The sequence below is a fragment of the Chanos chanos genome, chromosome 1, assembly GCF_902362185.1.
Source record: "Chanos chanos chromosome 1, fChaCha1.1, whole genome shotgun sequence".
NCBI lineage: Eukaryota > Metazoa > Chordata > Actinopteri > Gonorynchiformes > Chanidae > Chanos > Chanos chanos.
In genome coordinates, this window is record NC_044495.1 from 27,376,883 (window position 1) to 27,397,672 (window position 20,790).

Consider the following 20,790-nt stretch of genomic DNA (forward strand, 5'->3'; position numbering starts at 1 on the left):
AGCTGGACTGCTTCGATGGCTGTCATTAGCATTTGGAGAGACAACCCTGCAAACCAAGCCTTGCCCTCTCAACAATGCTGACATCTTTGGCTCTGCTGAGAGTAGTTTTTGCAGTGTGCTGATTCCAGCTTCTACTTTGGGGCTGAACATTGCTGTATCATCTGACCCCCTTGCTGGTCATCTCTGCTGCTCTCTGTCTGCATTTGTGGTTTCCATGATGCACTCTGACCACACATATATGCAGTAGAGCTTTTCACGTTCAAGGATGCCTGTCTAGCAGAGCATATCCACAGTACCAGCCGTGAGGAGCATTAACCAGCACAGCTGGGGTAGCCTTTGACAAACATCTCAGCAATCCTGAAGACGGCTGACATTTTGAGTGAAGCCTTTCCACATAGATGTTTGCTAAGGTTGCTTGTTCTCAGTGTGATGAAAATAGACAAGAGTATAGGCACCTATAATAAGTCAGTGATGTTTAAACATTAGAGAGAGTCGATTATTCATTAGCAGTGTCTCTAATGGATAAGGTATGTGCACGTGCAGGTACATGAGTTATAAGTAAGACTGTGTCAGAGATTGTGCTAGTCAGCTCTGACCCAACCCTGTGCAAACTGAAGTTAAGGTGGAGGTAGGTGAGATGTATGCTGATTTTTGTTTGTGTTTCAAACACTTGCCAAGCTGACAAGCAACAAGCTTAGCCTGCAGACTCTAAGCTTAACAGTGTCCTCAGCATGTGAGTGAAAAATTAAGAATTTCAGTAAATTGATCAGAACATGAAGAGACCCCATCAATCACTGGGTTGTAACAGAACTGTAGTTTAAATTGTCTGAAGAATTAATGATTAGCCTGGATAATTCAGTATCTTTTCCGTAACTTCCAATTTTTTTTCTTTTAATGTTGTTAATAAAAGACTGCTGGCTAATAACTTAACAAATGTCAACACACAATTGGTAGTTTTAGTGGTTCTTTTTGCCACAGCAATGTGATATTGGGCTATGTGCTTACTCCCATTTTTTTTGTTTGTGTTTCTGTGTGACTTCACACGAGTTTGATATTTTCAGTCTGTCCCTCTGACTCAGTGTCTGCATAATACTGTCTGGAATGGTTTTGCACAGAGGAGTAAAGAAGTTGTTGAAAGCTTGTGTAAGGCTTACTGGCATGTCATTGGTTTCTGTACAAAAAGGTTACAGCTGTATCTGTCGTGCATTGAGCAATCATGTCACTGCCCATAGAGCCTCAGTCACATTATCGCAGCCATTCTACCTTGCTGGAACTCTGTCAGTGGTCTGTAACGTATGGAGACCTACCAGTTCCTGCCATTGAAATTTCCATATTTTTACAAATGAGGACACCCTACCCATTGAAGGCAGCACTCTGACCCTGACAGCTCTCTGACATTTGAATGCCTGTGCCTCTCTGCTCTGTATATCCTTGGTGTGGGTGCATTCATCAGATCCAGAATAACATGTTTTTGGATTGATTAAAGGATGTCGTAAAGGGGAGATGGAGTAGACTGTAAATCTCTCTCAGTGGCCAGTGGCTGAGAAATGCACTGAATAGACTGGGTCTGGGGTTTGATGTGTGGAGGCTGATGAGGAAGGTTCTGTCATTTATAGAAGCTATTTGAACTATTGCACCTATTTAAAAAATCTCCTAAGACAATGATGGCCCTTTTAAAACAGAGAGGGCCAGCTATGAATCTGACTTACCCCCAGCCGAATCCTCTCTGTATCAGTATTTGAATGCATGGACCATTTATCATAAATGCATCTTAAAACAAAGTTGATCGTGTCTCGCTAGCTGATGACCTATTAACTATTTGACTGTAATTTTGTATACCAGATGTGAATATATGATAATCAATCAGTATGACTTAAGGATGTTCTTGATGTCTTTGATGGCATGCCTTTGTGGTCAGCTCTGCAATGTTGCTTTTTTTTTTTTTTCATTTTTGTTTTTTTCTGTTCACATTTATTTTTTAAACTGGTTCATATCTGATATTAATGTAGACTCGCCTCTTTCTTGTGCAGATAGGCCTAAGCAACAGTAAACAGTAAATCACAACACTTCCACTGGCCCATAATGGAAGGCAAAAGATGGTATCGATAAGAGCTCATCTTGGAGTGGAAGCTGCAAATTAGTTGGGTGATGATGACAGGGACAAAAAGGAGAAAAGGAGCTGTTAGTGTGGAGAAGACTATTCTTTAAACCTCCATGTTCTCAGCAGCCCCACCAAAGCATAGTTATAATGAGAGTACCGTTTCATATGAACAGTTACGGAGGTGGTCTTGGCCTCATTTAGCACCTATCAACTCGCACTTCATGATTTATACTCATGAGAAACATATTTATCACTACATACAACTATGACCTATATTGGAATAAAAAAGATGTGACTCAAAGTTTTTTTTTGTCCCATGCAACTGCTCTAGAACATTCCATCTCTGTCACATATTTTAGCCGTGGCATGCGTGGACGTGAATTGAATTGGGACATCACGAGGTAGACACATTGATTCTGTGTAGCAGCCATGATCTGATGCTTAAGTACATGTGACTTTTGCATCCAGAGAAAATGATTAAATCCAGATAAGGCTATAGTGCATTGTACTAACACTGTGGAGATCTCTCAGCTGTGCAGTGGTTCGGCGCTGAGACTACAGGCCCCAACGCACAGTATTAATTGCATTGCACACCAACCTGTAATTCAGCTGTCCTTCATTCACCAGCTCTGTTCACTTATTCCCTCTGGTGTTCCACAGGATTGTGTTGTAAGGGCAGCCATTGTATGATTCAGATAAGCTGCTGGTTATTAAAGCTCTAAATTCTGTTGAAAGAGGGGTCTGTGTTCCCTGCTGTCAGAGACACAAGGTTTAGCTTACATTGCTGCAGGGATAAACCACTCCTAGCTTGATCCCAGTCCACACGATTTCTCTCATACTAAGTCACAGGAGGCTTATGCCTCAGAGCTTCAGCCATAGATAGTCCACTCTATGTGTTTTTGGTTTCGGATCTGGGACTGGATCTTGATTACAGCAGGTCTTGTTCAAAGATGCTAATCAGTATTGTCAGTATATCCAGCCTACACCAGGCAAGGCTGATTTGGCTCCATTGAAACACTTTTATGACATGTTTATCTGCAAAGATTCTCTGATTTTTTTTTTTTTTCCATTTCTCAGGACAACCTTTTGATTTGCTGTCCTCTTGTTTTTCCTAGATGGTGTCCAGTAACGAGCTACTGGACCTTAATATTTGATGAAGGAAGCTGGTTCTACATATCAGATAGCCATCGAATTCATTACTGAAAACAAACTGGAAAGCAGGTCACAGGAACATGCTACTGGTTTGTTTACAATAAAACCAGTTTAGGGCTAAATACGTTAATGACACAATGAGGTGTTATTGACTTCATGAACAGTCAGCCCTCTCTCCATGAATGAAAGACTTGAATGTTGTTACATGTGTGTGTGGAGATAGCTCACGCTGACTCAGAGCTGGTTATAAGTCCTATGGTGGTGTCAAGGGAGTCTTGCTGTGACATGTGCTGCATGAGTCTGTGTCAGTATGATACACTGAATAGTGCAGTGTAGTTCCATCACGGTAGGTGAGCTTTGAGGAAGGGATCTGCTCGGGCGAGCGGTGTATCTACCAAAGGTGATGCTGTGGACTTTTGGGCTAGTTCTTTTGGGAAAGGGGTTCGAATATGAGTCAGATGCAGATGCCCATGTTGGCAACAAAGTGCTGGCGGCAGCTGCCTAGCATGAGAGGAATGAAATACATTTCAGTGAAAGTGGACAAAGATGTCATTCTGTTTTAAAAGGTGCATTTTTGTACTGTATGGGCAGGTGATGGTGTATCATAGTTGTTATTGGATGTGCAGCTGTGGTTTTGCATTGTGCTGGCTTTTGGTGCTGAAGTGGCATCAGTATTCCACAGGCTGGCTCCTCCTTACCCCCGCTGTGCTGCTCTGGCAGAGCCCTGACATTTTCACATGACAGGTGGCTACAGCTTGCATCGGCATGGGGAGTCAAATCTGTCTTCCTCCGACAGCTTTCTTTCTTTCTTTCTTTCTTTCTTTCTTTCTTTCTTTCTTTCTTTCTTTCTTTCTTTCTTTCCTTCTCTCTCTTTTTTCTTTCCCCTCCCCTTCCTCGTTTTTTCTTTTTAAGTATGTGTACTTTATTTCTCACCATCATCCAGCTACGTAGCGCAGGATACTAGAATGAGACCAGACGAATGTTCCTAATACAGCTTAGCCTAGGCTCTCCTCCTGAATACCTGGAGGGATTAGGAACACTCCAAGACAGTACAGTGGTGTGTAACAGAGCAAATCTGAGGAGAGAGAGAGTCTGTGGTGTTGGATCAGGGCTCTGGTTTGTTGTTCCGTGGACAGGTGGTTTAAAGAAAATTATAAGTGAAGTAATGAGTGTTCCGCGTTAGTGAGCACTGAATATGACAACTGCCGTGTCCTTTCATAATCTCAGCTGTTGGGGAAAATACAGGGGAATGAGTTGTCATAGTGGGCCAAGTGAGATGGACTCCTGCTACCTGGAGCTCAGGGTGAAACGCTAGCTTCTTATGCATTATTCATGTCAATGTCATATGGTGAACTCTGACCTAATTCCATCAGAGAGGATTTACAGCAGGATTGTCAAAATCCAGTCCTGGAAGGCCAAGGTCCTGTGGCTTTTCTTGTCAACCAACTACATGTAGTTTCTCTTTGTGGTAGCTGAAGAGAGCACACATCTGTTTTCCAGGTGAAAATCAGCATGTAATTAAGAGGTCAAAACAAAAAGCAGCAGGACCTTGGCCCTCTAGGACTGGATTTTGACACCACTGATTTACAGCTGTGCATAAGTCAAATGTAAAAAGACAAAAGTGTGTGTTTATGGAATGGGGATAACAGATTGTGTGATGGAATAATACATTTTGCTTGATGATTTATGTTCTTTTTTTGCTAACCAGGCTATTTGAGTTGACAGAGAAATTGATTGGTACAATCTGATTCCAAGAGGGTGTGAGTTATTTCAGGAACACCATGACTTCGTCTTGAACAGATATAATGTACTGTAAACCTCCCCCATGTTGATGTTCACAGCCATGCTGTCAAGGTTGGGACTGGCATGCCGCCATTGCCCAGGCTGTTGCCATGGCTGCTGGCTTGACGGATAGCCAATGTGTCCCCTAACCTGCTCCTGTAACTAGATTTACAAGCTGGATTTCCTTCTTCATGGAAATCATAATAACCATATCGCAGTTATTGCAACAGCCATTAGTTGGTTCAACCTTTGGAATGTGGGCATGGGTGTGTCTGTGAGTAGACAGTGTTGTAGGTGTACTCTCTGTTACACATGCAATTTCACTCAAGCAGAATAGGGACTTCCATGACGACACAACTGAACAATTACATGCTGTATGTATGAAGCAAACTAAATCTCTAAACAATAAACTGAAGGTTGGCTTCCGACTTTTTTCTGCAAATATTACAAGTATTGAGGTAATCCTCTGCTTCTAGCATGACTCCTGTAGAGGGGCTTTATTGAAATGCTTCCTCATTTTTCAAATAGTTTTTCTTATCTTAACCCCTCAAAACCATCTGTGTGTCTAGAGACTTAGAAACCAAGAGACTTCTTGGTTTTAAACTGTTTTCAGACCCAAAAAGTGGATCTGGAGCAGTGACACTGTGATGCTGTGACTGTAATTTTGTAATTGAACCGTCACTGCAAAATATTGAAATGTTTTAAATTTTGTTTTGGATTTGCTTGACTTATCCATAATTTGCTTGTCTTTTTTGCACTCTTCTCTTTAGGGGAATTTGAAGAGTTTAACACATTTCTGCTGATTAGGAGAAAGATCACACTCCCTCTGGGATTTGGCTGTTTCCTGAATTTCCAGTTAGATTCAACAGAATGGTGCGTGAGTTCTAGAAAGTACTGGTATTCCTGTACTGATACATGCATCTGTATGAATAGCCTTTATATCCCTACAGTGGGATGACTTACCTGATACTATAGCAGTGACCAGGCTTTGTGCCTACAAGATTCTGTATTCAGAGTGGTGTTCTCCCACTCATTTCAGCCGCTGTCTTCACTGAAATCTTCCAACTGTAAAATTATGGTACAGTGTAGCTCCTGCCTGTCCTTGAGACAAACTAATAACCTCAGAGCTGCATTTGATAATGAACATTTTTCTGTTCATTTTTCTGATGCCTCTGACTAATCTTTTTCCCGTGGACCTCTCAGATATGTGTATGATGAACTCAGGGCAATGGCCAGCGAACCCCTCGAAGGCTTCCATGAGGTGAACCTGGCTTCGCCCACCACCCCAGACCTGCACGGCGTCACTGATCCACGTCCACCCAAGCAGAATGCCCCGCCCACTACCCTCTACCGCACACACTCCCTCACCTCCAGTCCTTGCCCACCCAATGCTCTCCGCGCAGACCAGCTGCCAACTCAGCCTGTCTACTCTACCCCTCGCCACCTGGACACTGAGGAACCCTACAATGGCAGGTAGGAGAGTCTAACTGCCTCAGAGATTGATTAGTTTCTGAGCAGCCTCCTGCTTTTAACCTGGTTCTTGACCAATGTCACAGTTAATTTGTTGTGACACCAGTGTTAATAGGAGATTGTGGGGTTATGCTTTGAATCAAAGAAAACATTTCCTGTTAAGGTTGTGTTACTGGATTACTATGAAGTGGCTGGCAGCTGAGAAAGGAAAATATATTAACGACTGTTAAAATATTTCTTAATTAAGCAGTTGAAATATTTTGAATGTAGCACCAGCATCTTGATAGTAATTCTAATACTTATTTTAGAGCCATCCCGCCTGAGAAGCTGCTAAGCTAATGGTCTAGGATGATGAGTGTTGATTTCTGGTGCTTTATGGGCTTACAGTTTGTGTGTGTATGTGCGTGTGTGCGTGTACATATGTTTCTGTAGTGTTCCAGGATTGGAGTCTGCAGCCTCAGGCTGTCACCAGGAGGCAGGGGCAGTTGAAGGAGGTGTCCCAATCTGTGAGGAGGGAGAGGATCCTCTGGGCCTGAGCACAGACAGCCTGTCGCGCCTTAGAAGCCCCTCAGTGATGGAAGTAAGAGAGAAAGGGTATGAGAGGTTGAAGGAGGAGCTTGCCAAAGCACAACGGGTAAGGGCCAAAACATGTCTTATGCCTGTCCCTCCTCCATTAGAGCAATAAGCCATTCACAAGCGTGTCTTACTTGTGTATAAATTTGTGTAGTCTGTTGAGCGTTCCTGTAATGTGGACATCATCGCCATGCATTTAGTGTCTTTTTCTCTCGGTTGTTATTAGCCCCACATCAGCATTCCTTGGCAACGTTAATGCAAATGAAAAATATGTGGCTCTCACCTTTAATGACATCTATTTGCTGTGAGGTATGTTTTTTTTGAAGTGGAGTGACAGAACTTTTATTAGCTTTGTTTCTCTTGTTGCAGCACAGTTCTCTGTAGCTTTATTTTTAGTCCCACACTGCAATTTCCAAGGTAGATGAGTGACATCTCCCACTGAGCCTCTGAGTATGTTCCACAGCTCACAGCCCATCGCATCTGCACATGTTAAAGTACCGTACAAAATGACCATTTCACTGCTGTATCCAGTCAGCACATGGCTCACTGTAGCATACATTTGTGTTTTAGTCCAACGAATTAGTTCAGTGTAAACAGCAGGCTTAAAGAAACCAAAGGTTGTTTCCGTGTGTAGTTACATTGGTTGTCAAATTTCAAGCCACTAAGCTAATTTTCTTCCTAATTTTTCCTTTTCTTTACTCCACAAAGACTGGGGTTCACATACTGCCCCTTCAAGAAACCACAAATCTGTTCTCTTGTCTCCTGTTTTTAATATGAGAGATCCACATTCACCTCACATGATCTCAACAGCTGCCTCCTCTGTCTGCTCCCACAGTGGTAGCTTACAGCCATCTATGGTGCCTTTAGGATGTATCTGTGTATATTTGATGATGTTGTTCCACACCAGGCTAAATGTGGGACAACCTTTACATATGGATGACAAAGTAAAAACTCCTCACTCGCCATCACTGTAAGGAACCATGTCAATATTTTCACCACTTTTACTCCATCACAGCTGTTTTTAACGCCATCATCTTTTCTTGGGTCTGTGGTGAAAAGATGAATGCGTCCCCCAGTGTTGCTAAAGCACTGGTGTCTTGTTTCCAGGGTCCATTCTGATAATGAGCGGATGAGAAAATGTGCTTGACAAACAGTAAGCCCTCTGTTTTTGGGCGGTGGAGAGGAACATACACAATGTTCCATTCAGCCAAAGTCCTGTGCAACCCTGTGACCTGGGCATCATCCAGACTAATTCATTTTAATGACCAGACTATAACTGCTGCTTATCCAGACATGGAGTCAAGGACTTGTGTATTTGTGAGTTTGGAGAATTGGGGGGGGGTTATGTGTAGAAAGGAGGGGATGAGTAATGTCAGAGTTTTATAGATAGCAGGTGGTAAGGAACATTGGACTATGTGAAGAGGAAATGGCATTGAACATAGGAGTGTGTATAAAGGAGGTGGTGAGGAAAATAGGAGTGTATAGAGAGGAACCAGCATGTTGTAAATAAGTGTTTAGAGAGCAGGTGGTGTGTACCGTACTGGCATCTAGAGAGGGGGCTTGCTAATCCATTTGTGAATCTAACCAGCTCGGACAGACCTTACAGTGCACAACCAACAGGGTAATCTGTCTCACAGGGGTCAACCAGCTCATAGTGTAACAACCACAGACTCATTACTGTTCACACAGACACACGCATAATCACATCCTGTATTCATTCACAGTACACACACACACACACACACTCTGAACATGCATCATCACCTGATCTGTCAGCAAAAGCCATACAAATCAGACAAAGTTTGACATCTCCTATGGAGCTGTTTACCATTCAGTTTGACCCCAAGCTACTCACGCCGTCTGTCAGCACAAGCACGACTTTACACACAAAACACAAAAAGAGTTGCTAGCAAAAAAGACCACTGTGTTAGTACACAAATTTGTACTGTTAAGATGTAACTTAAGATACCCCTATTATTAATTTATTTATTTTTGGGGTTCGGCAGTGCCTCCTTGGGTTCATCTGAAGAGTCTATGTGGCGGTTCGTTCCCTAGCTTATGGAAGTTGTGTATGTGTGTACACATGTGACAGCCACAGAGTGTGTTCTAGACAAGCCCCGATTTGGAGTCTTGAAGTTCACCATCACTTTAATTATTTGTGACCACGCCAGGCTCATGAACCTCTAATGCAGCTATGTCCTAAGCAGTGTTACTTGATTCCTCAAGGAATGTTTCGCTTGGCCATTTTACCAGTGAGGAGCATCTTACCTCACTCACCTTTCTGTGTATTTTTTTCTGTGCTGCCTGGGAGCATGGTTATGTTTGTACAATTGCTGCTCGATTACTCGTGTATTATGACTAACCACTCTTTAATTCTAGCTGTACAGAACCGGGCCCTAAGTTATCAGTGTAATTAAACTGTGTGGAATCGTTGGAGAGGAGACTTAAGTGGTGTGTGTTTGATATACACACACACACACACACATGACAAACCCCCTGTTCAAAAACCATTAAATCCCAACAAAACACAGCCATGCTGTAAAGCATTTGAGTTCGCCCTATTTCGTTTTTTTTTTTTTTAGCAGCAAAAGAAAGACATGAAGGCACATTTCCCCTCTTTTTCTGTTCATTCATTTGATTTTGATTTTGATTTTATTTTCTTCATTTCATTGTTTTTTGAAGGAGCTTAAATTAAAAGACGAAGAATGTGAAAGGCTATCTAAAGTCAGGGACCAACTCGGGCAGGAACTGGAAGAGCTCACTGCTAGCCTATTTGAGGTTTGTTTGGCTTCTTCCTCCCACCCCAAACCCCCTTCCAGAAAGCCACACAGATGTGTGTAAATGAGCACTTTGAGAGTCTGGACCCTTTAATCAGCCCCAGTCACAGAGCTATTCACCCCGTTCAGCACATCATTTCCACGTCCAGTCCAAAACCAGCGGGCACAGTCCAGAATGTCAGACAAACCACATAGCTTCCACCTAATGTATAGCATCATTCAACACAAAGCCAGTCGTGTTGAGTAGTATGAAGCGTAAACACACACTATCTGATGTCATATGTTGGTAAGGCCGTGTAACCCTGTAGGGGAAAATATGAATGTGATGACAGAAATTCTGAAATACCTCACTGACCCAATCATCAAATTTGAGTACAAACTGCAAAGTACACAGGTGAACAGGTGACATCTGTCCAGCCTAAAAGCAACCCATTCAGGAGATGTGCTGAATCACTCGGGTGACTAGTTCTATGTCCGGCACATCCTTTGGTGTTCCCTTTCGATGGAAATTGTCTGGCTTCTTTCCCCTGTCTTTTTCCTTATCTTAACATTTCATCCGCCCTTTATCTCTCTTTATCACTTTCTCTCTCTCTCTCCTGTGTTTGGAAGCTCTTGTTCTAGAGGCACTAACTAACATGCTTTTCTTGGGGTGCGCTGTGCGGCAGGCTTGGCTTGGTGTGGGTTGTTTTTTTCCTTCGTGTGGGGTGTTGTGTGAAAATAGTCAAAGGGGACAGAGATGGGCATTATGGGATTGAACTGTGCTACTGCTCCAACAGGAGGCCCACAAGATGGTGCGTGAGGCTAACATGAAGCAATCTACTGCAGAGAAGCAGCTAAAGGAGGCCCTTGGCAAGGTATGTGGAGGCTGCGTGATTTGGGAGACAACATTTTTCGAGCATGGTCCATTTATTCCGCGCGTATCCTGGTTGTCATATAATTACACATATTAAATAGCCCAAATGGCACTTCTTATTTGAGTTAAACACTCCTTGTTCACATTAATGGTTCCCTGTCCGTATTGTTGTATGGAAAGGTCTGTCCTGTTCTTAGAGCTGCTTGATTGGGAACCCCAGTAAAGAATCATAGATAGTTCAGTAAGTTTAGTTCAACTGGCGATCAAAGACACTTGATTTAAAAATGACTACCAGTGTGGCAGATTATAGGACATTGGTGGTGCCGCATGAGTCAGTCTGTTTCCATGGCTCTTGTTGTAATTGAGTAGGTCACCCACTTATGTGCTGTAATGAGCACTCTGCATGCAGACCAGTGTGTGCAGGAGTGTTTCTCTGGTGAAGTGCTGACTACTAAGATTGAACGCTCTCCACCAAAGGCACCTCTCACCAGAGTGTCATTACATAAAGACAGGGTTGTGTTTAACTCATCCACCGTGTGCTGTCAGTGGAGTACGGTCAGCTCAGCGCAGCTCTTAGGTGGGACTGAAGTAGTACAGCTAGAGTATTGGGAAAAGACCTATACAAAAAGTCAGAGAGGTTTGTTCATTGAGACTGGTTGTGAAGTTTAATGTTTAAGTCACAACTTCTTTGTTTTTAATGGGGCCCAGCACATATGCGACTGAACTAATGTTTTTTAAGACAGCACATAAAGCTAATTTTGTTCAGTCCGTCCCTTGAAGTCTTGAATGAATATAATTACTCGATTTGAAAAATATAACAACAAACGTTGGTAATTGGTTGGTGATTATTCCTGCTGAAAAATGCTATATAAAACAGTCATATTGGATAAAGGGTGAGAGCCCTCCAGTCGCTCCATTCACTCATTTAGTGCTGTGTAGCAGATGACCTTTGCCCACACTGCCATCCTTTTCTACCACTCGCCCCAGATTGATGTCCTCCAGGCGGAAGTGGCGGCCCTGAAGACCTTGGTGCTCTCCACTTCACCCACCTCCCCCTGTAAGGAGCTGCCCTCGGGTCCCAAGGCTCCTTTCAAGAAGGGCCACGCTCGCAACAAGAGTACCAGCAGTGCCATGCTGGGGAGCCAGCAGGAGCTCAGTGTCACTCAACCGATTGTCCGCGAATGCAAAGAGGTATGTTCCAGCCCTTACCAACCTCTCGTCAGGAAAAACCAGACGCCTAATAGCTCTGAATAGCTTCTTTTGTGATCATGAACAGGAACACTCGTAATTATCATACACAGGTGCACTGCTACAGCTTTTTCTTTTTTTCTTTTCTCTTTTTTTAACCTGCCATGTCACTACAGTGTAACATATTAACTGTGTGCATAGCTGTCCCATTAATATGGAGTGAGGGAGTTCAAGTCGTGAAGTTCCAGTCATGTTTTCCATTCACCTGCATTATTTTTTCAGAATTGCAATGCAAATCTTTGAATGGGAGTCATTATTTTGTAATAAGAACCAGACTTTAGCGCTTTCCTTCACAAAATCACAGAAGACTTGTTTCATCATATTTTGATATTGTAGTGATTTGCTAATGTTATTTACAAATACAACCCTGGTTCTTTTTTTCACTTCATACCCAACAGCACTCTCAGCTGTTTTCCCCACAAACCCTGGATTCTGATTCCTTTTGAATTAATTACCTCAGTTCATTAATAATATGACATTGCCATTTTTGGACTATTAGTCTGTGACATGGCTGTGTCATTTTAAGGGTGAGGTTCCATTTGTCTGCAACCAAATCCATTGAGAATGGAATAAATTTTGTATTCTGTACTGTTCACAACAGAGTTTTAGATATAATATTTTTATATCTTTGGTTGGGACTTCCTCCTTCAGAACAAAGTGATGTTCTTATCTCTTCTGCCATGAACATATACAATCAAGGCTTCAGATTAATTTTTGTGGCCCCCAGCCACTGCAGCTAGTTGTTTTCCAAAATTAGTAGCCAGTTGGCATTTTTACTAGCCCTAATGCTGTCAGTCTAGGCAAAATATTACCTTTTTAGCTGGGTCGTACGCAAGCCACTCAGAACCTGTCACTTTTCATTGTAGCATCTGTTTTTCTCTTAACTTCCTTTTCTTCTTCACACTCTTGGCAATTCTTGCATGTATTCCTTTTGACCCCATCTTTTCACACCAACTATGTGTTGCCATATTTCACCTCAGTTTCCTGTGAGGTGAGAGGACAGTCAAGCTGAGTGAGGATGCTGTACATGCGCTACTTTTGTGTTTGATTATTTAAGATTAAGTATTATTGTTTTTGTTGTTGTTGTTGCTATTATTATTATTATTATTATTATTATTATTATTATTATTTTAGTGGTATAGTAACATTAGAAGTAGTATTAGAAAAGCAATACCAGAAGGTTGCCCACTAGAGTTACCTTCCAGTGCCAAACTTTACCTGCATTGTTTGAGTGAGCGGGTGGTCATTTCTGTGCCTGTATGCAGTGTATGCATATGTAGATTGATCTGCAAAAAAGAAGCCTGTGTGCACACCAAAACTTACTCTAAAGTCTGAAGGAGGATTAAGCAGATGTACTTAATGGTTTACTGCTATATTAGCAGGAGTGCAAACACTGATGACAACCTGGAACTTCCTCACTTAGCTTTCATTCATATCCATTGGACACTTTTTTTTTTTTTTCTGTCATCCTCTGGAGTCTTTGTTCCTTGTTGCTTTTCTGCACCTGCAGACATCAGTTTGTAGCAGGAATCTGTATGCTGTCACTGTAGTGTGAAATTACAGCATGCTCCCTGGGCCTTGTCTCATGTGAAGCCCTCTACCCCACCCTGCAGTATCTCAGAGTGTACGCTGCACTGAACACCCTGTGCTGAACTGTGTAAAGCCTTTTTCACACAGGGAAACCCCATTCCATTCCCTGCAGTATCTCAGAGTGTACGCTGCACTGAACACTCTAAACTAGAGCATCTAAAGCCTTTTTCACACAGGGAAACCCCATCCTGAGCCGTGTCAGACGCGGCCAACGGGCTCCATTTCACACACAGACTCTAATACAGCCTGTCATCCCTCTGTCAAACTAAAGTTGTTGACAGTTGACGCTGGTTCTCCTTTGCTGTTGCTCCCTTTCTGCATGAAAGAATGGTCAGATGAGGTATCAGAAAAAATGTTAGGAAACCCTTTTGCATAGATCTGGATTCTGTGAGATTGCTGTTGGCACACCCCCGGGTTTCACACCAATGCACATGCGACTGCAGACCTGATAAGGCTGGAGAGTGGATTGGAGACTAATTTGTGCCTGTGTGTGTGATTCAGGTGGACACGCTCCTGTTCACGGAGTTTAAGGCGTGGAAGGAAGAGCCCACCCTGGACAGGAGCTGTCCCTTCCTAGAGCGGATCTACAGAGAGGACATCTATCCATGCCTCACTTTCTCCAAGAGTGAGGTATATGCGAGTGTATACTATATATATATATATACATATGTGTGTGTGTGTGTGTGTGCGTGTGTGTTTGTGTTTGTGTGTGAGAGAGAGAGAAAACGTTAGAGTGACTGTTTCATATTGTCACTGCCATGACTTGAACAGGCTGACCCAAGACACCACCTCCTGGCAGTAGTGATGTCTCCCACACACATACTCTAGTTATACATACCACTATTTCATTTGAGCTAGTTTGGTAACTTTCTCTAGTGTCACTGCAAAGGGAATCATCAGTGAGGTGAGTCAGAACATATAAAGAAAGAGGATCAGCATACCAAAAAAAAGTTATTTTGAATACTGTAACTTGTCCAGACTTGTCGTTCTTCATGTACACATAACAAATAGAAGGGTATGTAATATATACTCAGACGATACAAGTCATTACATGTTGTGTGGTAAACCAGGAAGTCTCAAATAATCATCCTCACCTAGAAAGTATTTCTGTAACAAAGGCTACAATTAAAAGAAGCGAGATGTTCACTGAAAAAAATTTAGCTTTTATGTTTTGTTTTTTTTTTTAATCCCAGTAACAACAGTCAGTATCATTATAGAAGCAAAGAGAGGACATCACTGAAGAACACTTTGGGAAGTAGACAAGCCAAACAGAGCAGTGGAGGGAAAACAAGTCTCCAGTCTATTTATAGTTTTCTACCGGATATTTATAGTTTTAATCAGGCTAACTGATAGTATGGTTGATGAGGTAATGTGATGTATGGCCAGCTCGCTAGGCAGAGTAACCTCTTCACAGAACAGCAGTGGCCCATAACTGCATTGAAAACAGCACAACTGTAATGGAAAAAATAATATAGCACTAAAAAGATGGTAATAAAGTGGATGAATACCAAGATATAATAAAAATTCAAGTACAAAATGTAGAATATTTACAGCAGGAACAAAGCTGAGACTTGCTGCAGATGTAGTGAGTTAGAAAGGGAACATACAAGAAGGCAAAAAGGTAAAAAGATCTGGGTCTGAAGCATCTGTTTTGAGTGTATGGATTGTTGAGTTAATAGGAGGCGTTGTGTGTTAGTTATCAGTACTCTGGTTTTCTTCTTGAATTCAGTGGAACTTTATTGCTGTTATTTAGGCTAACAGTGAATGCTGTCTTTGGGCAGGTTGTCTCTGAGGCAGGCCAAAAATCTATGAAGCTACTGGGAAAGATCCTTTCGTGGATTTTAAAACACCGTAATTTATTTAATGTTCTATAAGGTTTGCCCTTGGTCTAGTGTACCCCACAATATCAGGTTGTATTACTCAACTATTCAATCTGTTCCCAAGTGAAAACTGTTTTAAAATATAGCTCTGACCTGAATGAAAGTGCTTTCATATCTAAAGCCTCATCCATTAGTCAGCCTCTACAGACTGACCGCACTACAATGAAGAAGTAATAGTATGTACTTGTCTATGATCTCAAACGGACTCTGACAAAGCGACGTAGACACCCACATTGTCATAAACACTGAACGCTGTGTTGTGAAACACTGGCCTGCGTAGTGATTGAAAGATCTCTGATTTCTGTCTGATCTGTTCTTATCGTAGCTGGGGTCAGCTATCCTGGAAGCTGTGGAGAGGAACACGTTGAGTGTGGAGCCAGTGGGCTTTCAGCCCCTTCCTGTGGTGAAGGCATCTGCTGTGGAATGTGGGGGACCAAAGTGAGTAACCGTCCCCATCTGTCTGTCAGACAAGAACAGAGAGGTTTCTCTGGCAACTGTCCAAATACTATAAGCTTAGGTTGCTGAAGTGAAATTATTGACTAGCACAACACTCCCTCTGTTTTTTGACAGTAATACAATTTTTTAAGTAACCTAGACAGTGCATGTCTGGGACTTTGGATTGAGAAGTATATAGAAGACCAAATAGTTTTCAGTGAAATCATTAGACTTTAGAGAGGAAAACTCTTTCTTTCACTGTCATTTTTATTTATTTCTTTACTTTTTTTTTCACTGTTTTTTTTTTTTACATTCACTCAGCATTCCTTAATCTCTTAGATAAGTCAGACTCTCTATTTCAACTCATTGTCACCTCCTTTGGTGTAGTGGGACCACCTCTGATATACCTGAAATGTTCTTTTATAAGTCATATCTTGGGTTGTTACAAGGACTTGCTAGTGACTGACTGTGTGGTCTCACTAATACATGACAAATCCAGAGTGACCACCTTCATTCCCCCCTTTCTGACTGCTACTAGTGCCTGGGTTGTGATACTAGTATAAGAAAATAAAGAAAAGCTGATTGCACATATGCACTATGGACTATAACCGCAGAATCAGGTTCGCATTATGTCCGAGGTTGCCCTTTCACACATGCAACACAGCAGCAGACAGTCCGAGTCAGGCGCTTTCACACTTACTCGAAACACTCCGTTTGGTTTGGGCGGGGGTGGCGCCTGGGTAGAGCGTGCAGGAGGTAGGACATGACGCAAGAAGTACTCTGTGAAAATCGCAGTGTTGTGTTTACAACAAATGGAAAAAAGCATACAAGGCTACCGACTTTGTCTGACGATTTTGGCGTTGGCCTTTACGGACAGAAGTTCCCAAATCTCATCATCTCTCCAGTTAGACATTTTCGCTGGCATCTTCATGTAAATGAGCCTTCTTCTTCACCCTCGGATGTTTGTATTCTTCCGGTTTCGAGCCAGTCGCATGTTAGAAACGGCATTAACACGCCCACTTGCTTGCTGTGCATACTCCGGAGTATAATCCGCTCTATTCACACATGGACCCAAATGCAGAGAAAACGGAGTTTGTACTAGGGGGCTGGTAGAATAAAGTCTGTTTAGAATCCGAGCTGACTGATCGTGACATTTTTGTTCACACATACAGCCCCTCCGGTTAGAATCGTGATTATTTTAGGGTTGCGATGTGTGAAAGGGGCTAAAGAAAGAAAAAAAGAGGACTTTTATATATATTGCCTCTGTGAGACGGTCATCTTAGCTGAACTGTAGTTAGCTGAGAGAATGTGTGAAGTAGAATAAACATAAATGGACATTATTTATTTATTTATTTTTTTTTTAAGTCTTGAATCCAGTGTCTTAACTCTCAGGCCTTCCACTCATTTTCTAACCACACCAACTTCACACTTTGCTTCTCTCAGGCTTCACTTTGATCAAGTGCCTGCTTTTCTGCCACCCTTTTTCATCGTTTTTTCCCATGTGTATGTTTTTTTTTTTTCTTCCTTTCTTTCTTCTGTTTTGTTCTTCACCCTCGAATGGGCGCCCGTAGTGGTCGGATGTCTGAGGTAGTCACGTAAGTGGACGGTGCTCTATCTCAATCCCCCTCCCCCTCTCGCACCTTTTCCTTTCATTTTTCCTCATGTAACCCCCCCCGCCCCCCCCCCCCCCCCCCCCCCCCCCCCCCCCCCCCCCCCCCCGCTACCCGTCTCTCCCTCTTTCTCTCCAGAGTCTGAAAGTGAGGATCTTGAGCTGTAGCCCCTAAACTGTGTAGCGCGTGCCTGCAGTTAGAGAACTTTAGGTTCTTGTACGCTAAGGGGCAGGAGCTGAGGTTGATTAAATGGTTTTCACTAGTGCAGGGATGCTTAGGTCTGGCCCACAAGTCCCAGAGTCTTGCTCTCTTTTTGATCCCACCACATAAACAGTAGCTGATATCCATTTATGAGACAAGTGCATTGATTCTTCGTCCAGTTAGACAATGTAGGTCAGCAGAAACAACAACCAACAGGACTTCTGGACTTGAGGGCCATGAAAAACCTGGGTTATAAACCCCTGTGCTAGTGCTAGTGCTTTTAACAGTTTGGTGTGAACCTCTTTCTAACCACCTTTATTTATTAAAAGACAGTAATCGGAAAGAGGAATCCTTATGAATGTTGTCTTCTCCATGTGCAGAAAGTGTGCTCTCAGTGGCCAGACCAAAACCTGCAAGCACAGAATCAAGTTCGGCGACTCCAGCAACTACTACTATGTGTCTCCTTTCTGTCGGTATCGGGTAAGTAACCATGCCCTTTCAATGGAGCTGAGCCATCACGTAATAGCAATTCAATACAGTAAATATGGGAGGTACACCAAAGCAATTGCCTGAATAGAGAGTCCAGCAGAGTCATGAATTGCAAACCTTTTCCAAACCGTACTTTTGTAAGAATAAAAGATAGAAAAAGTGCGTTGAGAAAAGGTCCATAAAAGAAGAAACTTCTGTAGCCCCCAATTTTCTCTTTAAGCAGGATTTCATTATATGTCTTACTAAGATTATGTTCTGAGCTAGGGCACTCTCTGCTTCTCGGCACTGTTGGTTCCATTTGATGGGCATCTGGTCTCGAGAGCCAGAGAGGATTGACTGAAAAGCATTCAGAGTGAATAGGAGCAGTAGGGAAGTCAAAAGTTAAAGTTAACCATCCTTCTTCCTGAGACACGGATCAGCTTCAGTTAGCCTACAGCATGACAAATCTTGAGTTGTCACTCCAGAATAACTTCATTTAGCAAAAATGTTGTTAGTTTCCTGCACTTAGACCATGAAGATCCTTAACCAGTTCGGTGGCATCAGCTGTTAAGAAATGTTTGATTTTTTTGTTAGAGTTACATCAGACAAGTGATTGTAGTCACACATTCAGGCTAAACTGCTTTTATAAGGAGATAAGGAATTTATAAGGAATAAATTCAAGTATTTGTTCACATGGTCTATTCCTGAATCTTAGATCACATCTGTTTGCAACTTCTTCACCTACATTCGCTACATCCATCAAGGCCTGGTCAAACAGCAAGATGGTGAGTTGAATTCTCATGTTCCTTCCTATGCCTCTCTATGGTGCTGTCCATGGTGAGATGAAACCCCACTCATGACTGACTGTATGAATAATGTATGTTACATGCCGTGGCTGAGGAGTGCCAGAATGTCTAGTCAGTAGTTTTTGGACCAGGGCAAGCTCATTAGCATGAAGTTTAGCTCTGTCAATCAGTCTATAAAAACACACCTGACATCTCAAGGTTAGCTTGTCTCATAGTGGAGTGTGTTCTTGGATGAGCTTGGGTAACTTTGATCTTTGTGGGCTGTGTGATATTTTAGGGGCTTTTTATCATTCTCTTACAATTACAAGGGTGCTGGTTTTGAACCACAGATATTGAGTGAATTCTTTTTGTTTTGATGGCTGTTGATGTGTCATAACTAAGACTGTGTTCAGTATTGAATTTGTGGAATATTTATGTATTTTTCAGTGATAACATGTTTTCTGTGTGCCTCAGCAGAACAAATGTTCTGGGAAGTCATGCAGTTACGGAAGGAGATGTCGTATGCCAAGCTGGGATACTACAAGGATGAACTGTGACTGAGTACTCACCTTTCACTGGATCCCACCAAGTGAAACACAGGAGAGTTCCTCGATCTCCTTAAAGGTGTTTTAGAGGGACCGTCTCTTAGTTCACCAATCAGCCAATCCTCCATCACATCTCATTCCAGAAGACGTGTGTCATGTCCTCTGCTTGATGTGTGTAAACTGTCCACCGTTTATCCATTCCTGCTCATACTGAAACAGAGGACAATTATAGACATGCTGCTGAATTTTACTCCATCATGTGTAAGAAATGCTGAACAAAACAAACAAAAAAAAAAGATGAAGGAATCTGTGCTGTTTTTTTTTTTTTTTTTTTTTCTTTCTTTTTTTTTTCTTTCTTTTTTTTTTTTTTTGATTTTGCATTTTCCTCAAGGACTCCTGATACATCTGTACATTTTAAAATGAACTTTTAGACAACCCTGAGAATCGAGTCTCAGATTCTTTCGTTTTTTTCTGTCAACTCTAGCTAGCAATATGTTGCTGTGCCGTCACGTGTGTATGTGTGGAATGTGCTGTACGTATGTCTGCTTGATCTGTCCCTCCTTCTTCAGTCCTTTGTGCATTTTCCCTCTACACTCCAATCTCATGATGCTTTTCCTCACTTTAATTTAGTGCCTTTCTGGAAACTCTGAATAAAGTTGTATACCTCTGGAACCAGCTCTTTTTTTCTTTTTTTTTATGTGTCTCCTAGCTGTTTGGGTGCACTGCACACACTGAGTATCTAGGTGTCTGTCCTTCTTAAACAGTACAGAAATGTTAATTCCTGGTATCCTTTACTAAATGTCTTATTTACGGGAAGTTACATGACATACCTCTGCCAGAATGAGAGATGCTGTGCCATTATCTTATATTGTCTCATAATATAGCACACAAAAGGATCTGAGGGGGAAAGAAGTCCTTGACAAAAGTCCACTTAATTCTAAAATCCAGTTTGGTGTAGGACTATGCAGTCTCTGCTGGAGAAACCAGCCCTATTCCTAGTTTTGACCTGCCACTGACTGCTGTGTTACTCAACTGTGCAATGCGTTGTACTCAGAGATTTTGTTCTCTCCTGTTCATTGCAGTGGAAACATGAGTGGACACTGAACAAGGAGCCTTGTGCTCCTATGAGTCATCCCTCTCTAATGAGCTCTCTGTTCAAAAGGTGGGCTGCATGCTCACTGAGGTGGAAAACTCAGCTCTGGTGTATCTCTCTCATTCGCTCTCTGTCTTCCTCCCTCTGTTCTTGAATCCTTTTCAGACAAGGTACAAGTTCTTTGACAGTGAACTGTCAGTAACCTCCATCTAGGCTACCTGCCTCTC

General features: G+C 42.3%; 1 protein-coding gene across 2 annotated transcripts; it reads left to right on the top strand.

The window, feature by feature from the left end:
• Positions 1-6,251: 6,251 nt before the first annotated feature.
• Positions 6,252-19,685, top strand: rab3ip (RAB3A interacting protein (rabin3)). Of its 2 annotated transcripts, none has more exons than XM_030785231.1 (10): positions 6,252-6,508; positions 6,938-7,139; positions 9,761-9,856; positions 10,632-10,709; positions 11,696-11,899; positions 14,048-14,176; positions 15,752-15,864; positions 18,053-18,152; positions 18,856-18,925; positions 19,400-19,685. In XM_030785231.1, exons 1-10 carry the CDS (start codon positions 6,264-6,266, stop codon positions 19,480-19,482), a joined length of 1,320 nt encoding a protein of 439 aa, XP_030641091.1. In that variant the 5' UTR covers positions 6,252-6,263; the 3' UTR covers positions 19,483-19,685. The 2 variants fall into 2 exon arrangements, with proteins under 2 accessions (XP_030641091.1, XP_030641083.1); XM_030785223.1 differs by having other exon boundaries at positions 6,264-6,504; positions 6,967-7,139.
• The last annotated feature ends 1,105 nt before the right edge of the window (positions 19,686-20,790 follow it).